Below are 19,815 nucleotides of genomic sequence, written 5' to 3'. Positions count from 1 at the left end.
TTTTTTTTTTTTTTGTTGTTGTTTTTTTGGCCTGCCACTTCTTTCTCATCCACTTGTTCAGTGGACATACAATATACAACCATAACTTTCACTATGGTTGCATATGTGGTTTCTCAGTCATACGTAAATGCAAATGCGTTTTGATGTATATAAAAATACAGTGTTTATACACATCATATCTATTTAAACAAGTTGCACCACCTGTATTTATTCCCCTTTCTAAGTGATTAAGTATATCAGTTTGCCCACAGCACAAACAGACCGAACTGCATTGTACAGTAGGGATGTACTAGTAATGAAAATATCAGTAAAACATCAGATTTTATGCCCCTTAAACCACAATCTCAAACCAATAAATCACCAGAAAGCCCAAATATCCTCTGGGCTGAGAATTTGACTTTTCTGTTCCAGTTCAAGTCAATAGTGCTCATAAACATCGAACCCAAGTGAATTTTATTTCTTGTACATTTCTCAAGATCGTTATTTCAAAATGGGGGGAAAAGTTTTGTCAAAAGGTCAAAAGGAGTGGAACACGGAGTATACTTTTACACATGGTTGGATTATAAACGGGGTAATTCAGCTTTATTCCACATAAAGGACAAGCTGATCCCAACCTTTTTTGACAGCACTTTTAACCAACTGAAGAAAAAACTCGCACTGATTTTTTTTTCTCCAAATTTCTACCTCATTGATCAGCTAATCATTTCAGGTTTGGAGTGCTGGCTGCTTTCTGGTTGCCTGGATAAATGAAGACACTGACACTGCAGTGAAGATCTACGAGCCTGTAACAACATATTACCTCCTCCTTAAAACCTGATCTCGCAACAATAATACACCAATCAGATTGACTAACTGCCTCCTGATTGTGTTCAGCCAGAAGGCAGAGGAGAATTCTTCTGATAAGGAAAACAAATGAAACCGACCATGACCGGTTGTTTTCCTACTGCTCAAGAATCTTGTGGCTTGCATGACAAAGTCAGAGTGTTGCGCTCCTACGCTTTTATGTGTATAATCACTTTATAGTCGCTGTCGGGCGACCTCTCGTCGAACCCGTTCACAGCTTAGTGAAGTGAAGAGAAGATAAGAGATGAGAATATTACATGCTGTGACCAACTAAGATTGCTGTTCTGACTTTTGACCAGGCGGCTTTTGCAGGCCAGCACGTTTGATTTGATGCTTGATTGCTATCAGATTAACAGAAAAAAAGCAAAAAAAGAAAAACAACGCCGCTGAGAAAACACAGACGATGAAGCCAAGACTTGCAAAATCAAGCAAATGATAACAGTGTTTACTGAAATTCAACTAAGAGTTGTCAATAATTCTTAATAATTGTGAACCCCAACTCTGTGAGGCTAATAACTGAGCTGTTCTTAAAGAAAATCCAATAAATCTGCTCAGCATGACCCGAAGCCTGTGAGAGTCAGAGCACAGCATGCTGTAGGTGGGGGGGGAAAAAAGTCTGTTAATGGTCTTGTGTTTGTTTTTTACTATTATTTATTTACAACATTTAAGGTTTTTAATATATTCAAAATGACCAACGCTCTGGATTTTATATGCCTTAAATTAAAACTGAATGAAAATATAGAATAAAGGATTATTGTTTATTGTCAGTAAGGTGTTTGTTTGCCACTTAAGGCAGTTAGTCTATTATTACCTCTTTTTATGAATGTGATAAAGAGGTCTTGTGTTATCATGCTTCTGATTTGTGCTCCAAGTAAGTTCATGCTGGCACATTTGAATTCTTATTTTTGGAACATTTGTCATCTTTCAGTGAAAAATAAGTATAATATAGATGGATAAGATGAAACTTTTAAAAATAAAATCACACATATTTGCAGCAGAAAATGCAAAAATGAGCTGAGACAGATTACTCAAAACCAAACCATTCAGAGAAGAAGTTCCCTTGCTAACGCAGAAACGGTGGCTTTGATTTCAGTGAACCTCTTCTTATTGTTTGAAATATTGTCAGAAATTCCAGTTACGGTGACAGATCACTTTAAATCTCCTGATTATTTGCAGGCAGAGACTCCAAATCTGAGGCAGAGCCACTCATTAGTGAACTCAATAAAGCCTGGAGCTTTGGTAAGTCCACTTCCTATCCAGATAGGAGACAAAAAGGTAAGACAGACAGTTACCGAACTCATTTACACATCATAGGTTTGGATTCTAACTGGATTTTCTTTGTGTGGAAGGTTTTCTTTGCGTATAAGAAACATTAGAGCTTAATATTAGCGTAAGAATGAATCCAGTCAGAGTGTGTGAAAACGTGCCTTGTATTCCATTGTGCAGATTGCAGTAATTAGTGCCATTGTCAAACAAGCTGTACCAAAATGCAGACACAGATGAACCCTGATCAGTAATCAAAACAAGCATGTTTAGCACATTTTGCACCAGAGTTAAGTCAGAGATCATCTTGTGTTGATCAGGTGTTGATCAGGTGGAGGAAAACATCTTTTACCTCTACATGGCAGCCCAGGCTCATAGATGTGGAGATCATGGTGAAGTTAACGCTCTCGACCTGACCGAGTGCAGAAGTGTGGCCTGGATTAGGAATGGAGTCACAGGGCCCAGCTGGAATGGAAATTCAGTCAAATGTTTTTTTATTTATAAATATTTATTTCACCCTACAAAAAGAACACAATACTTTAGCAGTCTTCTGACCTTGTATGAACCCATGGCTTTAATCTGTGTCACAATGGTGAGGCTAACTTTATCACACAGGACTCCAAATAACCTGGGCACAGAATAAAAAAAAGAAAAAGTCTATCATGTAATCTATCTATCAATCACTGTTGGCTAAAAGAAGGAAATCTGAAGTCTGTCTAGTCATGGATAAATTAACTCTTACCAGATAATCTTGCAGAAGGCGTGTGCTGCAACTGCAGGTCTTCCTGTTGTGATGATGCACATTCCCATAAACAGAGCACAAACCACAACCAAAGCTTTCGGAGCCATTATGAAGTTTTTTTTTTGCTCCAGAAGCTGAACTGGAAGGATGTTTACCCAGTTGGTTTTTATATTGGAGATCACATGATAAGAAGCAACTTGAAGACCATCAACTTGTCATGTCGACCTGTGATGAAAGGATTAGCATGATGCTTTATGCAAAATTCATGGCCCATAGAAATCGATTGGGATTTATAGTAAGAAAGTACATTTTCATGGAGTTTAGAAACCTCTAATCAGCGTCCCATCGCACAGTGCAAGAAGAAACAGTCGGTGCATCATGATGATTTAAAATGATTGCTTGTATTAATATTTTACACAATATTGTGTTTCAAGTTTAAATCTCTTTACCCCTAAAAGAAAACAAAACCCCTAAAATCAGTAAAAGCAGCATTATGTTGAATCTCCAGTCTGGACTCATATTTAATTGGATTCCAACAGAAACTTTTGTGGGCACACAGCCGTTTTTTTTTTTGGTTTTTTTTTTAAACAGTCTGTCGTGTTTATCAGATTCAGGAAATTTAACATAACTCGGTACTATATTTCACTTCAGTTATCTCTTTTTTTCTTTTTTTGGGCCCTCTGGCTGAAAAAGATCTCAAACTGAGCTTTAACATCTCCTGTTTCAAGTGTTCCTGCACACAAAAGCGGTTCGTTTAAAAAAAAAAGAGTTGACTTTCTTTGGCAAACAAAGAACCAAGAGCATGCACACAACCCTGAGGCATGCACATCTACCACAATACACTTAAATATAAAGTACACTGCGAGCCATGCTTTAACAAGCCAACATCAGACTGAGCTCACTGATGCGTCTGATGATGTAATGGATAAAAAGCCCTGCAGCTAGAGATCAAGATCTTGTGGAAAGCCTTCACAAATGAGTGGTGACTGTTACAGTGACTTATTAATGCGTAAGCTGTAGCTGATACTCAACTGATATCCAGTGTTTCAGATGCTGTATGGTGAATCTTTATAGATGTACTTTCTCTTCTACTTTAGTTGGATTTATGTATTTCCTGCCATTAAATCAAACCAGGCATGAAGAAAGGCATAATGAGGATGTGTCTTTTAAATGATAGAACAATCTTAATGAATAAAACCTGAATGGAAGGTCAGTGTTCAGTCACATTTTCTTGTCTGTGGACCATCAAGAAATCTCTGCCTCTGCCTGAATTTTGTAGCTACTTGAGGGTGAGTTTTGCGGTACATCACAGTTCATTGTCCTCATAATGCATTGTCTCACTTTTATTTCTTGACACTAATTTATTGATTCACAGAGCCTGAAGCACTGGTCAGCCTAACCAGCCTGAAAATGTGACACAGACCAGAAACAACAATCAGGCGGCCACAGCTTTTATTGTCATTCACATCAGAGTTATTGACTGAAAGAACCACAGTCCCCCCCTCAGGCAAGAGTACAGCTATGTGTATATTCACTTACATCAGTGGACAACAGCGGGTATTTAAAACGATTAAAGCATTTTATCTTTTGCCTTTCACATAAAACTACAATTGATGTTTGCTTAATTTGCCTCCAGAGGGCGCCAGAGCACAACGTTTGCTCTATTTTCTGCTCGACGTGCTGCCTGAAGTCCAGTCTCAGAGGGTTTTTAGCAGTCACAGTAATGATTTTAGGTTATGCGCAATCATATCTTGAATTTATATCTAAATTACAGTGAAAAAAGGAGAAATGAAAATAAGATAGGGAATACATTTCCATACACTATTCATTGGCGCGAACGCAGTGGTAAGTTTGGGCTTTCAGTGATTTTTAAAAAAAAAAACCTTTTCCAGGATGGAAATATTATACAGCATGCATCTTTAATGACTTAAAAACAAAAACAAAGAAGAACTGGGGGCACAAATTTGAATTTATTTTGGATTTTCTTTTATCCACACCGGGTAAAAATCACATTAATATTTTAATATGTGATGTTGACAGCACTCACTGGATTGACCAATTACCCATAACAATTGGAAAGTCCAAGGAACTTGGTGAAAGCGTCAGAAGGATAACTGTAGATTTAAAGTTAGGAAGGTCTCTTTGAGCATTTTCTAAACAACTGCAGATTCCAGGATCATTTTTTCAAACTGTTTTACATAAGTAGAAGTGATTTGGATCTGTCATCACTTTGCCATGGTCTGGAAGAAGATCCAAACTGTCACCCTCAGATGAGCAGAAATTTGTTAGGATGTTCAGGAATAACCAAAGAGCCACCAAGACTCAAGCCTGCCATGAACTGGAAACTGCTGGAACACCATTGTCACTGTCCACAGTGAGGAGAGTTTTCACCATGGACTGAGGGGATGCTGACCAAAAAAATAAAGCACTGCATGAAAATGCATCAAAACTGGTTTTGTAATGGATAAAGCAGCCAAACATTAAGCTGATGGAATTGCTTTTCCAAAACCCAGAGTGCAATCCTATTGAAAATGTGTAGGTTATCCTTAAAATCTGCCTCAAACTGATTTAAACTCTACCAATTCTGCCAAGAAGAATTGTCAAATATCGAGCCACAGTTATGCCTGAAGCGTCTTTTCAAGTTGTAACTTGCTAAGGGACATTTGACCAAATATTAGTGGAGGTGTATGGTCTGGACCCTGTGTGGATTAGAGAAAATCCTAAACAAATTCAAACCAATTCATGTGATTAAAGATGTATGCTGTACAATCATTCCAAACTGGAAAAAGAACAGTCTGCACTCTACTTTTCAAATCTGATGGTTCTGATCAGGACTGAACAACTGCCCAAAAAGAACATTATCTCCATAAAATCAAACTATATATCTATTTTAAATGCTTGTTAAAGGCTGAGCTGGGCCTCGGGAAGTATAAGTCCACATGAGAGATGGTTTTACTCATGCCAGAGAATCTCCCTCTGGTTATGACCCTCAGAAATATGTCATCCATGCAGATGAACGGGAGGTGACATCTTCTCTTGTAATGAGGAACCCTGCAGTGGTATGGTATGGGCTCATGAGTAACAGCACTGGAAAAATCCTTATATTTTGACTCACTACCTTTATTCTGTATTCCTGCTAGTTTGCCTGATTATTTTATGTGCTTATGTAGTTGCTGTCACGGTGGCTGGCAGCATTGATTTTGTTTCTCAGCTTACTATAAGTAATATTGGTTGATTTTCTTTAAATATATATATATATAAGTGCTTTTTTGTGTAAGGTTCATTTTTGTATATTTCTGCGATTTGTCGTGTATTTTGGTCTCATTTTGAGTGCCTGTTTTGGGGAGTAAAACTGAGTCAAAATGTTTCTCCTTTATTTATTGTTAAGAGTTTTCATTTCATTAAATGCTAATGAATAGACAACAGAGTAAACTAAGGAAGATAGAGAAATAAAACGTGATAGAAATAGATAAAAATAAGTGGGGTTTCCACAATTTTTAGTCCAAAGGACACAACTTCAACTTCAAGTGGAACAAGGATCTAGAGGTGATGAAATAAAACCTAAACAATCCTGTTTGAACCACAGTTGGGTTAGAGCAAGACAAAAAAATAAACATCCATCCATCCTTTTCCGCTTATCCTTGTCAGGGTCGCGGCGGAGAGCCTATCCCAGCTGTCTTAGGGCGAGAGGCAGGATACACCCTGGACAGGTTGCCAGTCTGCCGTGGGGCTTAAAAAATAAATAAATGAAAAAATAAACACAAAAAACCCACCACAGCCATATGGCCATTTATTCACTCTGAACATGAAAACTGAACCCAGTCCCATATGTTATCATTCTGATCTATGGAGTCATCTTGTTGACAAATGGATGCCACGGGCCCCTGCATCATGTGATTTAGCCAAACCATTTGCAGGGACGGCCAGAGCTATGGTGAGTGCTCACAGGGCAGTTCCCTGCACCAGCAGACCAAATGCTGCTGTGGAGACCATCTGCTGAGTGAAGAGCAAACAGAAAGAGTCACAGTCTGTCTGCCGAAGCCTGCATCATCTTCATATGTCCTCCCATTTGATGTGGTTACGTGAATAAATCTGTTAAATTGCTCATGCTTTCAAAATAAACTGGTGTTAACATTTCATTAATCGCCATCTATAAGAGGTTTATAAAGTGTTTTAATAACACTTTTGATTAGTCTTTTTAAGGTCCAGCTCACAATCAGCTGGGATGAGCTTTAGTTACCCCAGTGGTTCCCAAACTTTTTTTTGCTGGGCCCCCCTTTGTTTTACAAGAAAAATGTTGTAACCCCCCCCCCCCCCCCCCCCCAAAAAAAACCACACCCTCCAACCACACACACACCCATATTTTGTTTTCAAATTCCATTGAAATTGGTAACATGTTGCCACGTTATTGTTTACATGAGATGAATTGCAGAATGGCACATAGAGACAAAATACTGTTAATCTGACTATCTGCAGTTTTTACATGCTTACATATACACACGCAGTTACTGTCCCTCCATTTAGAAAGGCAGAGGCGTCACGGTGTAATTATTTTACGTGTAGTTGATTTTTTCCTGTGTAATAATATTCAACATTGCTATCAATACATTTTTAAAAAAATGCCTCTCTGTCCAAAATGGGTTTAAAAACATGAACAACTGTGGGATGGGATGCTGTTTGTCTGTGATTTGAACCGGGGGAACAAATTACAGCAGGATCAGTCTGATAATATTTGTATCCCACTGTAACATTATTATATAAAGAGCTAACATCTCCAAAATGTCAAGAGTAGTTAGTGGTTACAAGAAGTGTTTGTGAACTAAAAATCAAGAATGTGGGATACTGTTTGTCCGTGATTTGGAGAACCCAATGCGTGCTCCCGACAGAGAAAACTAATTCTGCAGGGGAGACCTACCTTGGCACTTGTGCAGGTGAAGCCAAAGGGAAGATATGCTTCACCATATTTTCTAGTCTTTGGCTTAGAAGGAAGTTTGTTTGAAAACATATTTGGCTATGCTTCATCTCCTGCTTTGCGTTTGTGTGGGAGCCCCGTCAAAAGTTCTGTCCATTATGCTAGCAGTGTCCAAGTGTTTTTTTTTTCCTTTTCATACTGCGCCCCCTAGGGGGCGGGCCCCACACTTTGGGAACCTCTGAGTTAACCTTACCTGATCAGATAAAAGTTGGATGGATGTAAAAAATAAAATAAAATAAAAATAGAAGATAGCTGCTTCAATACAAAAAATTACAATAAATTAATTGCTCCAGGGTGTTGTTTGATTGTTGGGGGTGTTCTCTGTATTATTGAAGGATCTACCTTACAAAATAAAGCGCACCGAGGTTACCGCTGTTGTGATTTGGCGTTATATTTCAACAAACTTTGTTGCTCTCCCTGTTATATGCTACAAGAAGCGTATTCCCGCGATGTCTCGCGATGATCACCGAAGGCGTTCAGCTAACCTGTCAAAGCAGCTATCCATACTCGGCTGAAGGAGGAGGTGGGCTGAAGTGAGCAGAAATAAGGTCTAGCAGACTGTTTGTCTTACAGTTTATTCTAAAGCTCGGTGAAAGTTTAAATCCCCTAAATATACTGCTGCAGGTCTGACTCCGCTGCACATTATTTAAAGAGAAGCAGTTTTACTTTGTTCCAGTAGAGCAACAATTTAACGCGTACAGTGCTGGTCTGAAGGGTTTTTTTCATCGAGCATACAGCAAAGATTTGAGTAAGTAAATGCAACTTTTCAAAGTGTGGCTCGGGGCTTGTACTTGGCAGTCCAAAGGTCCCGCTCTGGTATGCACTGTAAAGTCAGCAGAGTGAGCGAATGCGTTGTCTTTTTGCCAACACACACGCACTCACACATGTGTCTGATGTGTATCAGTGCTGCACGGCACGGCCGAAACTTTACACGGGAACTATAAAACAAAGGATGGATGTTGTTATTTGGCTTCACTGATCGGTAACCAGGCTCAGCGGTCACGTGACGGCGACTGTCAAGCCTACAACAGCTCTCAGGGTCAGCTCAGGTCTTCCGCGCGTGCACATTCAGAGGGTGGAGTTGCTAACAGATGACAGTGGCAAACATTGACAGGTCTACAGGGGCCCATTTGTTACTCAGTGCTGGTTTAAATCATGTTTTATGTAAAGGGTCGTGGGTAATCCTCTTATATACAGTCTATGAGTAATCCTAAATAAATATGAGGAATTGAGTCGATAACAGAAGCTGAAAGAAGCAGACCTGCTGCAGCCAAAGGCGGGAATGAAAGATGCCTGCTGTTTGTGTTCACAAGCTGAGCAACGTCAGTGACCCTCAGAAATGTATAAGTTTGTTTACTTACAAAGAAATGAACAGTCTCTAATTTAAATGGAAGCTTCATTTTAATAGAGCGAGACAGAATGTCAACCAAAGATCTAGAAAAAGATCACATCACATTATAAATTATAAATTAATTTGGACGTCAGTGGACGGGGCCATGCACCATAATATCTTGGACTAAAACCTCCTTTTCCCAGCAAGAACACTGAAGATGGGTCGTCCAGCATAAAAATGACCCAAAACATACCACCAAGCACATTGAGGTCATTGAGGGGAAACTCCCATTTCTTTGGAAGTGAGCAAACTTTCAAATTCAGCTGGGGATCAGATAATTGTTTCCCCCTGTGTAAATCATGGCTACATCTGCAAGGCATGTACAGCGTCGTCATATCGAGGTAAAAACTAGTTTGAGATTCTTTTAAATGAGTTGCTATTTTATGTTGAAAAGAAGCCTCGTGGGTGCAGACATGAAACTGTAGGTAATGTCATTTTTAAGAAGGAGCAGCTCTGCTTTACAGTCATGGGATGACCAAATTCCTCAATTATGTCAATGATCTTTCTATAAAAACTGAAATATTTGTCTGAGAGATGTAAAAAATAAATAGATGTAAAAAAATAAATAAAAAATGATACTGTATGTCTTTTCAGGTTGTGGGAAATCTTGAACACTCCTCATAGCATCATGTCTGAGTTGAGCGGGAGGGTCCAGACCGTGCTGGGTTTAGTAGATCCAGACCAGCTTGGCCGTACTATGACCCACGAGCACCTGACCATGAGCTTCGAGTGCTGCTTCTCGCCCCCTCCCCCAGGAGACGAGGCAGTGGCAGAGAACCCGTTTCAGATGCAGCACATGTTCTGGCTCAGGCAAAACCCGTACAGCTCCCCCGAAAACCTGCTCCTGAAGCAGGAGACCGCCGCTGTGCGGGACGAGCTGCTGGCCTACAGGAGAGCCGGCGGGGGAACGATAGTGGAGAACACCACCACTGGAATCGAACGGGACCTTCCCACCCTCCGACAGCTGGCCAAGGACACCGGGGTCCACATCATTGCAGGTGCAGGGTACTACGTGGACTGCACCCACTCTGAGGCCACCAAAGGAATGAGTGTGGAGAAGGTGCGTCCCAGTTTGTGGTGGGGTTTGGAGCTCACACACCTTTGTTAGAAAGTTTTAAGCATGCTTGTTTCAGTATGTGAGGATTTTTTTTCATGCCTTTTGATTGATTTGAATGGATTTCTGACAACGTTGTCTAGTCTTTTGGTAGCTACACCTGAGAATGACCCTGAGAATACCGTACTCAGCGATATTTAGACACACTATAACTATGCTTTCATCATCTCCTTCAATCCTTAGTAAAGGGAAAGAGGGAAATTAGAAAACGTATTCTCAATAAATGAACACACGCCAGCTCCTCATTTCCTGACCTTCAGCTTACAGACATCATCATCAGTGAGGTCCTTCACGGCGCTGACGGCACAGACATCCGTTGCGGTGTGATCGGTGAGATCGGCACCAGCTGGCCCATCACGGAGAGCGAGACTAAGGTGCTGCGAGCCTCGGCGCACGCTCAGGCTCAGCTGGGCTGTCCTGTTATCATCCATCCTGGCCGGGATCACGCCGCTCCAGCTGAGATCGTTCGGATACTCCAGGAGGCCGGGGGTGACATCAGCAAAACTGTTATGTCTCACCTAGACAGGTGAGATGTCACTAAAATAAAGTCATTAAGATACAGCGAAAATTAGGGCGCCGTTTTCCTGTCAAACACACAATTTCCTGTGACACGTGCCCTCTCTGACATTTAATTTGAAACATTTTTTATTTCAGTATCTTAATACATTTTAGTGATTTAGCAGATGGAAGGGGAAAAAGCCTGGACCTTGGTGTCCTTGGTCAGGCTCGTGAGACTGTGTTGCCAGTGACTGCTTGAAATGATGCTGTTTGCTCCATATTTCCTAATTTTTAGCTGCTGAAGGCTTTCTGGTTCTCAGACTTGAGTTACAGCTGGCCAAAAAGTCCTGAGACACCCCTCATTTCTTTTTCTTTGGCTGCTATTTCAGTAATTTTATACCTTTTATATGTATACCTGACCATATTTAGAGGAATGCTTTTTTAACTACTTAACACGGGCCCATCTAAATTAAGGGATGAATCAGTGTTGTATGTGTATAACATGCAACTTAGCAAAGATCCAGTTTTAAATTGTATCTTTAGGATTTGTTGTGAGCCGCCAAAAACACATAATTTGTTCCAACTTTTTTAGTTGAACCTATGAAAATGTCAAAAATAAAACAGTTTGATAGGCACAATGTATTATTTTTACACAAACAAGGTTGCTCTTAGCCTAAAACTGATAGCTTTTTGAATATCTCAGCATGATGTGCAGTGAATCTTAAAAAATCTTTAGGAAACTGAAGAAGTGGAAGTGCTATGTACAGCAGATGAACAAGATGTGAAAGTCATGAACTTAAGACATAATAAAAAATCGAACAAAAGTCTGACACAGGACCTCAGAGATGCATCTGGTCCTTCTGTTCACTGAAGCCTCATCAGAAATGGTTTCAGTGGAGGGGAGCATGTCAAGAAGCTAGGGCTGCTCGATTATGGCAAAAATGATAATCACGATTATTTTCACTGAAATTGAGATCACGATTATTTGACGATATTTATTTCGTCCGCCAGAGCTTATATTATTTTTTTACATGCTGTAGTGCCATTTGTGGGAGCATTTCAAGTTGCTATACATCAATACAACTGTTATAGCCCATATTTTAAAAATGTGTATGCATTAAGTCCATAGTAACTACATTAATTGCAAAAAAGTGCAATAAATTACAAAAAAAATTGAAAATCGTTTTTGTTTTTTTTTTTTACATATATTTCTACTTGGAGAAATTTAAGAGGTTTATCCCTCAAAACTTTAAATACAAAAAAGTTGCAAAAAATAGTTTACAACAACAGGAAACTTATTGTGAGTGTCTTCATAGTTTTATTTTTGGAGATACAGCAATTTTTATATACTGCAGGAAAAACAAAAAAACAATCCTATGATGCAAATTTGCAAAGAATGTGCATGTGCATCAAAATAAACTATTTCCAGCAGTGCAATTCGAGTTCTAAGGCCTACAAGTAAAAAACTACATTTTCCGCAAAAATGACGTCACTTGCGATAGTTCACGTTGATGTCTTTTTCAATGTGGGAAGTGTTAAGAACAGCTGATCGGATCGGCAAAGCGTGTTTCTGGAATATTATGTTTTTGTTCCTGCAAGCTCTTTTTATGCAATTTTTGCAAAGCTATATGTGGAAGGAAACCGTGACCGAGGACAAGCTGATGGCATAAGATGTAAGTACAACTCCTCTGGTTTCATATGGAAAAAAATTTATTGTGCTAGCTTAGCGGTTCAGGTTCTACAGGGATTTAAAAATAGTTATACAAAACGAGCATGCTGCTCTGACCGGCTTTAAAGGGTTAAGAATAACAATGTATTGAATAATGACTTTAAAAAAATAATATAAAATAGTGTGCAAATACTGATAACAGTGCAAATGTTTGCAATATAAGAAATAAATGAAAAATGTGAACTTTGCAGTGTTGCTCTGTGGTGCAGCTACGACACCATAGCAAAGTTTACACACTGTGTCTACTTGATCCACGTCTGACTCCGCGAAGCCATAATGTTTCCACACCACTTAAGTTTTTTTTTTTTTACCTCTCTTTTCAACCAACGGCAGTCCACTCCTCTCCAAATAACTTCTGCTTAGCTTTCCGAGCTTCCCTCGGGTCCTCTTAATTGTTGTGACGCGTGTTCGAAATGCAGAGCAGTGCGCTTGATTTGCCACATGGAGCAGCGCGAGAGTAAAGCATGAGGGAGGGGCTAATAATCGGCTCAGTCATTTTTAATGATCGTTGAAAGCCCAGATCGTAATCGTGATTAAAATTCGATTAATTGAGCAGCCTTACAAGAAGCCTTTTCATTAGGGAAGGGAAATGAGGAGAAAGTGATTGAGGTGTGCCAAATTACAGAAGAATAGGAATGAATATCAGTGGTAACAGGTTTCATGGATTGATAATTCAAATTTCAAAAAGCGCCATCTTTTTTCTGATCCGCCATGCATCATTATCTGGAAAGCAACTTTGCAACAGCTTCGTTTTTCCAAACAAAGCATCATAACTATCAGCTTTATTTTGGCCTTTTTAAAAGGACGATATTGGATGAAGGTGAGCTGCTGGAGTTTGCTAAGTTGGGGAGTTACCTGGAGTATGATCTGTTTGGAACTGAGATGCTGAACTATCCGTACAACCTGGACGTGGACATGCCCAGCGACAGCCAGAGAGTGAAAGCGTGAGTAAGGATTTCTTCTGTGTGTGCGTGTTGTTCACTATTTTGAAACCTCCAGGAATCCGTGTCCAGTCCAGTAATAGAAATCCTTGTGTTTGGAGCTTAACTCCACCTTAAATCTTTTACTTTCACTATAAAGAAGAGCTCATCGTGTAGTTGTTTTTTAAAGTAACACAAATTTCCCATAACGTTAAGAGAGCTGAATAAGTTATGCTCATGTATATATGTTGTTCCTATATATGAATGAAGGCTAAAAGACCGAGGCCCCTCATTTTTCACCCCACTGTTTTCTCGTGTTCAGCCTGGCGTTTCTGGTGAAGGAGGGCTATGAGGACAAGATCGTGATCGCTCATGACATCCACACCAAGAACCGCCTGACCAAGTACGGCGGCCACGGCTACTCTCACATCCTGAAGAACATCGTGCCAAAGATGCTGACGAGGGGCATATCGCAGCACCAGGTGGACAAGATCCTTATCGACAATCCTAAATGCTGGTTGACCTTCAAATAATTAAAAAAATAGAGGCGCGAGGAGGGCGAATTCACCCGGCTATTATTCGTCTTCTGATGACGACTCGTAATGAATACTGATCACGATCCGGAGTCATGCATTAATGTGTTCTTGGGCTCATATAGCAACGGGCTTGCCACCGTTGTATGTAAATTTTTCTTTAATTTCACAGTTTTCAGCAAAACAAAACGTCCATTATATTTCAAAGGAAAATAATTACAGGCTTTTGGATTTTTATAGAGGCTCTTTTAGTGCAAAACATGTTCTCTTTGTTTAAATATTTGTGATTATACATGATTCACTTTGTAAGCAAATTAATAAAGGAGGCCTTGCAGGGTCACGGTGCCTGTTATGGCACGAGAAAATCTTTTGCTCGTCAGTAGAAGTGTGATTGCAATCCAAGATAAATATTTCCAGGTGCTCACAAACACGGTGCTAATTGATTTTTTTCAATTTTTTTTATTGTTATTTGTAATTTCAATGTCATAGCTGCTCTCTTTGTATTCGTAGGCGACACTTATGCAAACACGTTATATGGAAGGGAAATAATGAGCGCATTACTAATCAGTATGCTGCTCTGCTCTTGACACAATGTGGCTGTGTTAGATGAGTTGTCCTGTTGCCCCTCGGTGGGTGTCTGCGTGTCTATGGGAGGCTGACTGGCTGGCAGGCCCGGATGAAGGACATGTTCTCCTCTCATCTGGGAACAGGTGGCCTCGCAGGGTGACTTCGCCACATGATCAATGGTGCGATCGCCACAGCTGACTGTGCGGCGTGAACAACCATCTAACTTTGATTAATCTTCTGGGGAGGATTACAAAGTGAGCGTGAGAATTTAATACCGCACTACATTTTACATCTGAATTGACAGTCGACTCTGGAGGAGTTTAATAATCAGCAAGCAGATTGATGAGCGTTATATAACATTTCTGTCAGCGGTGGCTGTCCAGTTTTGTGACTAACCACCAGACCACCATGTTGTCTCAACCAGATGCCATGTTGACACACGCAAGAAAAACGAGTTACACTGATGAATTCGTGCATCAGTACGAATGGCCCTTTACAGTTTTTTCTTGTCAAGTCTCCTAATGTTGCACAGTGTTAAAACGTCATTTTGATTAAACATGCATAACTACAGCTTTTCAACATTTTCATCCAAATTTCACCCACTGTGACTCTTTTTTTTGCCTTTAAATAAAGCACACAAATGATTTAACAGCACTGTAAGCGGTCATGTGAATATATATGTATATATAATATCATATTTGCACCTATAGGTGAGTCATCACATTATAAACTTTCCATCTACAGGGACATGTGTAACCACACGAGCTACCGTCTGCAAACTTAATTCATAAAGCACGACATTTCATTCAGGGAGCACGAGCAACACTAATCAATGTGACAAGGGTACAAGTGGGTGCTGTACAAATTAAAACTGTTATTTTGGTTTTGTAATTACACTCTCAGCTCGTCGCTATTGCCCAGCACAGTTTTCTGTTTTTGCATGACCTCCTCCACATCACTGCTGATTCTGTTTGAGTTATAGAAACGGTGAGCTCTGCCCCTAATAATCCAGCTGACATTGAACTGAGCACGAGCGGTGAAGCAAGCTATATGCAGAGAAGCTCTTTTATCCTCCCAGTCTCTCTCTCTCTCTTTCTCGTCTCTTCAGCAGATCTGTCCGTGTTTCAATCAGCGTACAACATGAAGCCGGAGAAGGTGCTGTACTTGTTATTGTTGCCCCCGTGCGCCTTTCCGCCGTCCAGCTTAATATAAATCTCGTCCCCGGGCTCCAGGTGAAGAACCACACTGTTGCTGGCGTAGTCGTAGTTCTGGTCGGCGTCTTGGGCGATGGCGCTGGCTCTCACCTGAAAGGCAAATGTGACAGTTTGTGAAACGGCTTCGTTTCGAAATCAGAACCGCGGACAGCTCCACGTCTTATCTTGATTTGAAGCTTTAAAAATCCCTCACGTAACTTTGTTTGTTTCACAATACCCAGGAAGTGTCGCTCTGCGACTTGTGCGTAAAAATCTCAAAAAGTCTACTTTTTTGCAAGCAAACTAATATCAAAATAATCAAGCTTTTTTATCTTTTTTTTTTTATAAAGCAATCGTGAGTTGTCCTACCTGGTTGTTTTTACAGAGGTCAGCCCACATGCTTGTTCCATCCCCGCCTCTCATCAGCACATGGTAAACAAAGAAGTAAATCCCCGGTATCGAACAGGTGAATTTCCCGCTAGAGGGATCATAGTGGTTTCCAAGGTTTGTAACAACATCGTCAAATTTCAGTATTTCATATCCCTCGTGCTGCTTCTTCAGTCCTGCGTAAAAGGCTATCTTGGGGACGGTGTTGTAAGTGGCTGCACTGATGGCACCGTTTGGCCCGTTCGCTCCCGGTGCCCCCGGTAGACCCGGAGGGCCAGGTGGCCCCCTCTCCCCGGGCGGACCGGCAGGTCCAGGTGGCCCGGGTTCGCCCATCGGACCCCTGGGACCCATCCTCCCGACGCGTCCCGGCTCTCCTTGAGGACCCTGAATGAACGTGGGAAGCGACTGAACCAGGCGGTTGTCTTTGATCGGGTTGGTTGCCTTGGCTGTAGCCGTAGCTGCGGTCCCGTGGGAGTCGCACACCATTTGACAGGATCCGAGCATCTCATAGCGGGCAGGAGTTCCGGCGGAGTTCACCACCACCGGAATCAGAACCACCAACCCCAGCACCAGCGCGACGCCACAAACACCAGATGCGATCATCTGCGCTCTTCGGATTCGCTGTGATCTCCCGGGTGGATGGTCTTCCAGCCTGCCTGCGGAGGATAGGTTTGCTGAGGGAAGAATTTGACCTGCTCCTGCACAGCCCTGCAACTTATGGAGACAAAATAGTCCTTTAAATATTTGTGCGCGAAAGTAACCATCCACAACTTTTTTTAATGCCTCTCTTTAAGCGTCGAACTGGTTCATCTCCACTTTCTCAACGCGTGAAAGAGCATCAGTCGTTTGGAATCGCTTGGAGGAAGATGCCAGTCTGCGTTATGCGGTGCAAAGTTTCTGCCTTCCACGGTGCCAAAGGAGAGAGTGGATAAGAAATTAACCGTTACTCGATTCTGGGTTTGAAGAGTGGGAGGAGGGATGGATGGAAGTGATGGATGGAATACAATCGGTGCGTTTCTTCAGTCAAAAGAGAGAAGGTGAACGACAGACAAACACTGATGCAACTCTGAAGCACTGAAACGTGACTATTTTATTTTATGCAGTCGATTTTGAAATAAGGGAGCAACTTTACTTTAAAAAATACAAACATTTAATGCAGAGGGCTTTGCATTACTTTCATTGATTATTGTAGCGTTACATCCTACAACATTTTATCAGCGCCTATTGGAACAGCTCTAAAGGTCCTCAGCATAATTAGGACCATTTAAGACAAAAAAGCTATACCCCTTTGACACCTGGTCACACCTCAGCGGCTCCCTGTGTCCAATTTATCATTTGGAAAAAATCCATACAGCCACTGATAGAAAGAGGAGAGTCACTAGGAGCTGGCAGTGAAGGATGACTTTGCACAGATATAGTCATGAAATGAATGCTGAGGCAATTCGATGGGAAATAGGCTGAAGTTACTTATTAATTGCCAGTGGGAATTTACCATTTGCATCCATTAGTTTAAGAAAAATGTTGTAATATTGTCCTATTAACCCGATTCAAATGGCCCCAGCCATTTCTCAGTGCCCCATGCAGATAAAAGTTAAGCACTTCTAAAGCTTCTGTGAGATTTGAGTGATGAAGGGCTAATTCCTGGTGAGGAGAGCAGATGATGATGTGCTCATGAATGCAGAGGATGTCACTTTGTCGATGGCACCTCGCTGCCAGGTGGGAAAGATGGATCACAGAGGAAGAAAAAACACGGATGGTCCGTCTTGTTTTGGAGGAGGAAAACTTTGATTACAAATTTTATGGAAGTCAAAATGCAAAGTGTGTTTGTGGGATTGTCGACTCAAAAGTTGCCAGAAGAAAGCTGCTGGCAGTGCTAAAAGTATATGCTGTTTAAATGGTGTAACATTTCACAATGAAAATGGTGTTACTTTACAAACTTAGGTCATCAAACCCATCAACTAAACAGTTCAAAGGTTATATATTTATGCTATGTGTTTATATAAAACCACCTCAGATCAAGGGTTTCACAGAGTCCATCTGGCTTTTTACGTATTCCCAAAGGCTAATCAATACTTTTCTTTCCACATTTATTTCATTTCAAAGCAACAACCGCAATGATAACCGCAGCACCTCAGATCCCTATGTGTGAAAAACTACACGTGTGAGCATTTTTGCAAGGATTTGTTTGTTTGTTTGTTTTATAACAGATTTAAGGGGAATAATGGAAATGGAAATAAAGCCTGCATACATTCACAATCAGAGAAAGCCGCATGTAGTGGCATTTAAGCCGGTGTCTGGCTCTGAAGGGCATTCACAGTCAGTTTGAAAAGTGAGCGAGTTAATGTCCAGAATACCGGCTGGCATGTAGCTCGGCCATGAAGGCTCTCCACCTCTGTCTGCCTCAGGCCAGTGAACGATAAAGGGAAACCAGGCTTTAGATGTGGTTTAAATGATTCATTTAAAAATGAATCAGTTTCTTAGACTGACAATGCATCAAGGCCTCCTCTCTATGAAAGAGGGAGACGAAGTCCTCCAACTGAGGAATAATCAACCAGCTAACAATGACGCATTTTTGATATTCAAGATGAATCTCCTATCAGTATTCTGTTCTATAAATCGATTCTAGTCTATAGTTTCCTTTGCTCATATTGTCCTGAGATCACTCACAGAGCTGAACTACCTGAACACAGTGTTGATGGGGAAAAGAAATATATGAAGCTTAGAATTTGCTGGTATTCTTTATTTAAAGGCCATAAAACATGACATCAGTTTTATGTTTGTTTTTGTTACTTTGAAAAATTCATTTCAAACTTGATGTTTTTTTTAATGGAAAACCCCACAAAGTGAATGTATACTCACTTGCCACTTTATTAGGTATAACATGTTAGTTTCGGGTTGAACCCCACGCTGCCTTCAGAGCTGCTTTAGTTCTTCGTGGCAGAGATTCAACAAAAGGCCGAAAATATTCCTCAGAGGTTTTGTCCCATCAGAAGATGGTACACTGTGGTTGTAAATGGATGGACATGGTCAGAGACGATACGAAACGATGCTCAGTTGTTACTAAGGTACCCAAAGTGAGCCAAGAAAATATCCCCCACACAGTTACACAACCATTATCAGCTTAAGTTGTTGTTCCAAGGCATGATGGAGCCATGCTTTCATGTTGTTTATGCCAAATTCTGACCTTACCAACCAAATGGTGCAGCAAAACATGAGACTCATCAAACCAGGGAATGTTTTTCCAATGTTTTGTTGTCCAATTTTGGTGAGCCCGTGGTAATTATAGCTTCAGTGACCCGTTATTAGCTGACAGAAGTGGCACACAGTGTGATCTTTAGAGATGCTCCTCTGCATACCTTCATTGTAATAAGTAGTTATTTAAGTTACTATTGCCTTCCAATCAGCTCAAACTATTCTGGCTATTCTCCTCTGACCTCTGACATCAACAAAGCATTTTCACCCCTAAAACCCCCCAATGAGATATTTGCAGTTGAACGGGTGTACCTGTGGCTGGTGACTATATATTATAACTTCTTAGTTTACTAGGATTGCAAAAAAGTGCTTATTAAACATGGAGTAAGTTAGACTTAGAAATTTAGCATTCATTCAGAGTCATGTTTCTGTCAACCTAACAAGTGTGAACAACTTAAGTCTTTGCTTT

At 40.7% G+C, this 19,815-nt stretch overlaps 2 protein-coding genes across 5 annotated transcripts; one reads left to right on the top strand and one right to left on the bottom strand.

Moving 5' to 3' along the window:
• Positions 1-8,297: 8,297 nt before the first annotated feature.
• pter (phosphotriesterase related) lies at positions 8,298-15,201 on the top strand. 4 transcript variants are annotated; one of them, XM_085378031.1, is made up of 5 exons: positions 8,298-8,343; positions 9,808-10,273; positions 10,588-10,853; positions 13,358-13,498; positions 13,797-15,201. In XM_085378031.1, exons 2-5 carry the CDS (start codon positions 9,842-9,844, stop codon positions 14,005-14,007), a joined length of 1,050 nt encoding a protein of 349 aa, XP_085234157.1. In that variant the 5' UTR covers positions 8,298-8,343; positions 9,808-9,841; the 3' UTR covers positions 14,008-15,201. The 4 variants fall into 4 exon arrangements, with proteins under 4 accessions (XP_085234157.1, XP_085234158.1, XP_085234156.1 ...); XM_085378032.1 differs by having other exon boundaries at positions 8,307-8,353; XM_085378030.1 differs by having other exon boundaries at positions 8,309-8,368.
• Positions 15,202-15,698: 497 nt separating this feature from the next.
• c1ql3b (complement component 1, q subcomponent-like 3b) lies at positions 15,699-16,757 on the bottom strand. The gene is made up of 2 exons (XM_085377282.1): positions 16,137-16,757; positions 15,699-15,878 (listed from the first exon to the last, which is right to left on the bottom strand). The coding sequence occupies exons 1-2, from the start codon at positions 16,755-16,757 to the stop codon at positions 15,699-15,701; spliced, it is 801 nt and encodes a 266-aa protein (XP_085233408.1).
• Between the last annotated feature and the right edge of the window lie 3,058 nt (positions 16,758-19,815).

This window comes from Diplotaxodon limnothrissa, linkage group LG18 (genome assembly GCF_057381915.1).
Source record: "Diplotaxodon limnothrissa isolate DT_005_m linkage group LG18, D_limnothrissa_male_GT1.1, whole genome shotgun sequence".
Taxonomy (NCBI): Eukaryota; Metazoa; Chordata; class Actinopteri; order Cichliformes; family Cichlidae; genus Diplotaxodon; species Diplotaxodon limnothrissa.
Note: the sequence above shows the minus strand (reverse complement) of the source record. Positions and strands in the feature narration are given on the sequence as shown.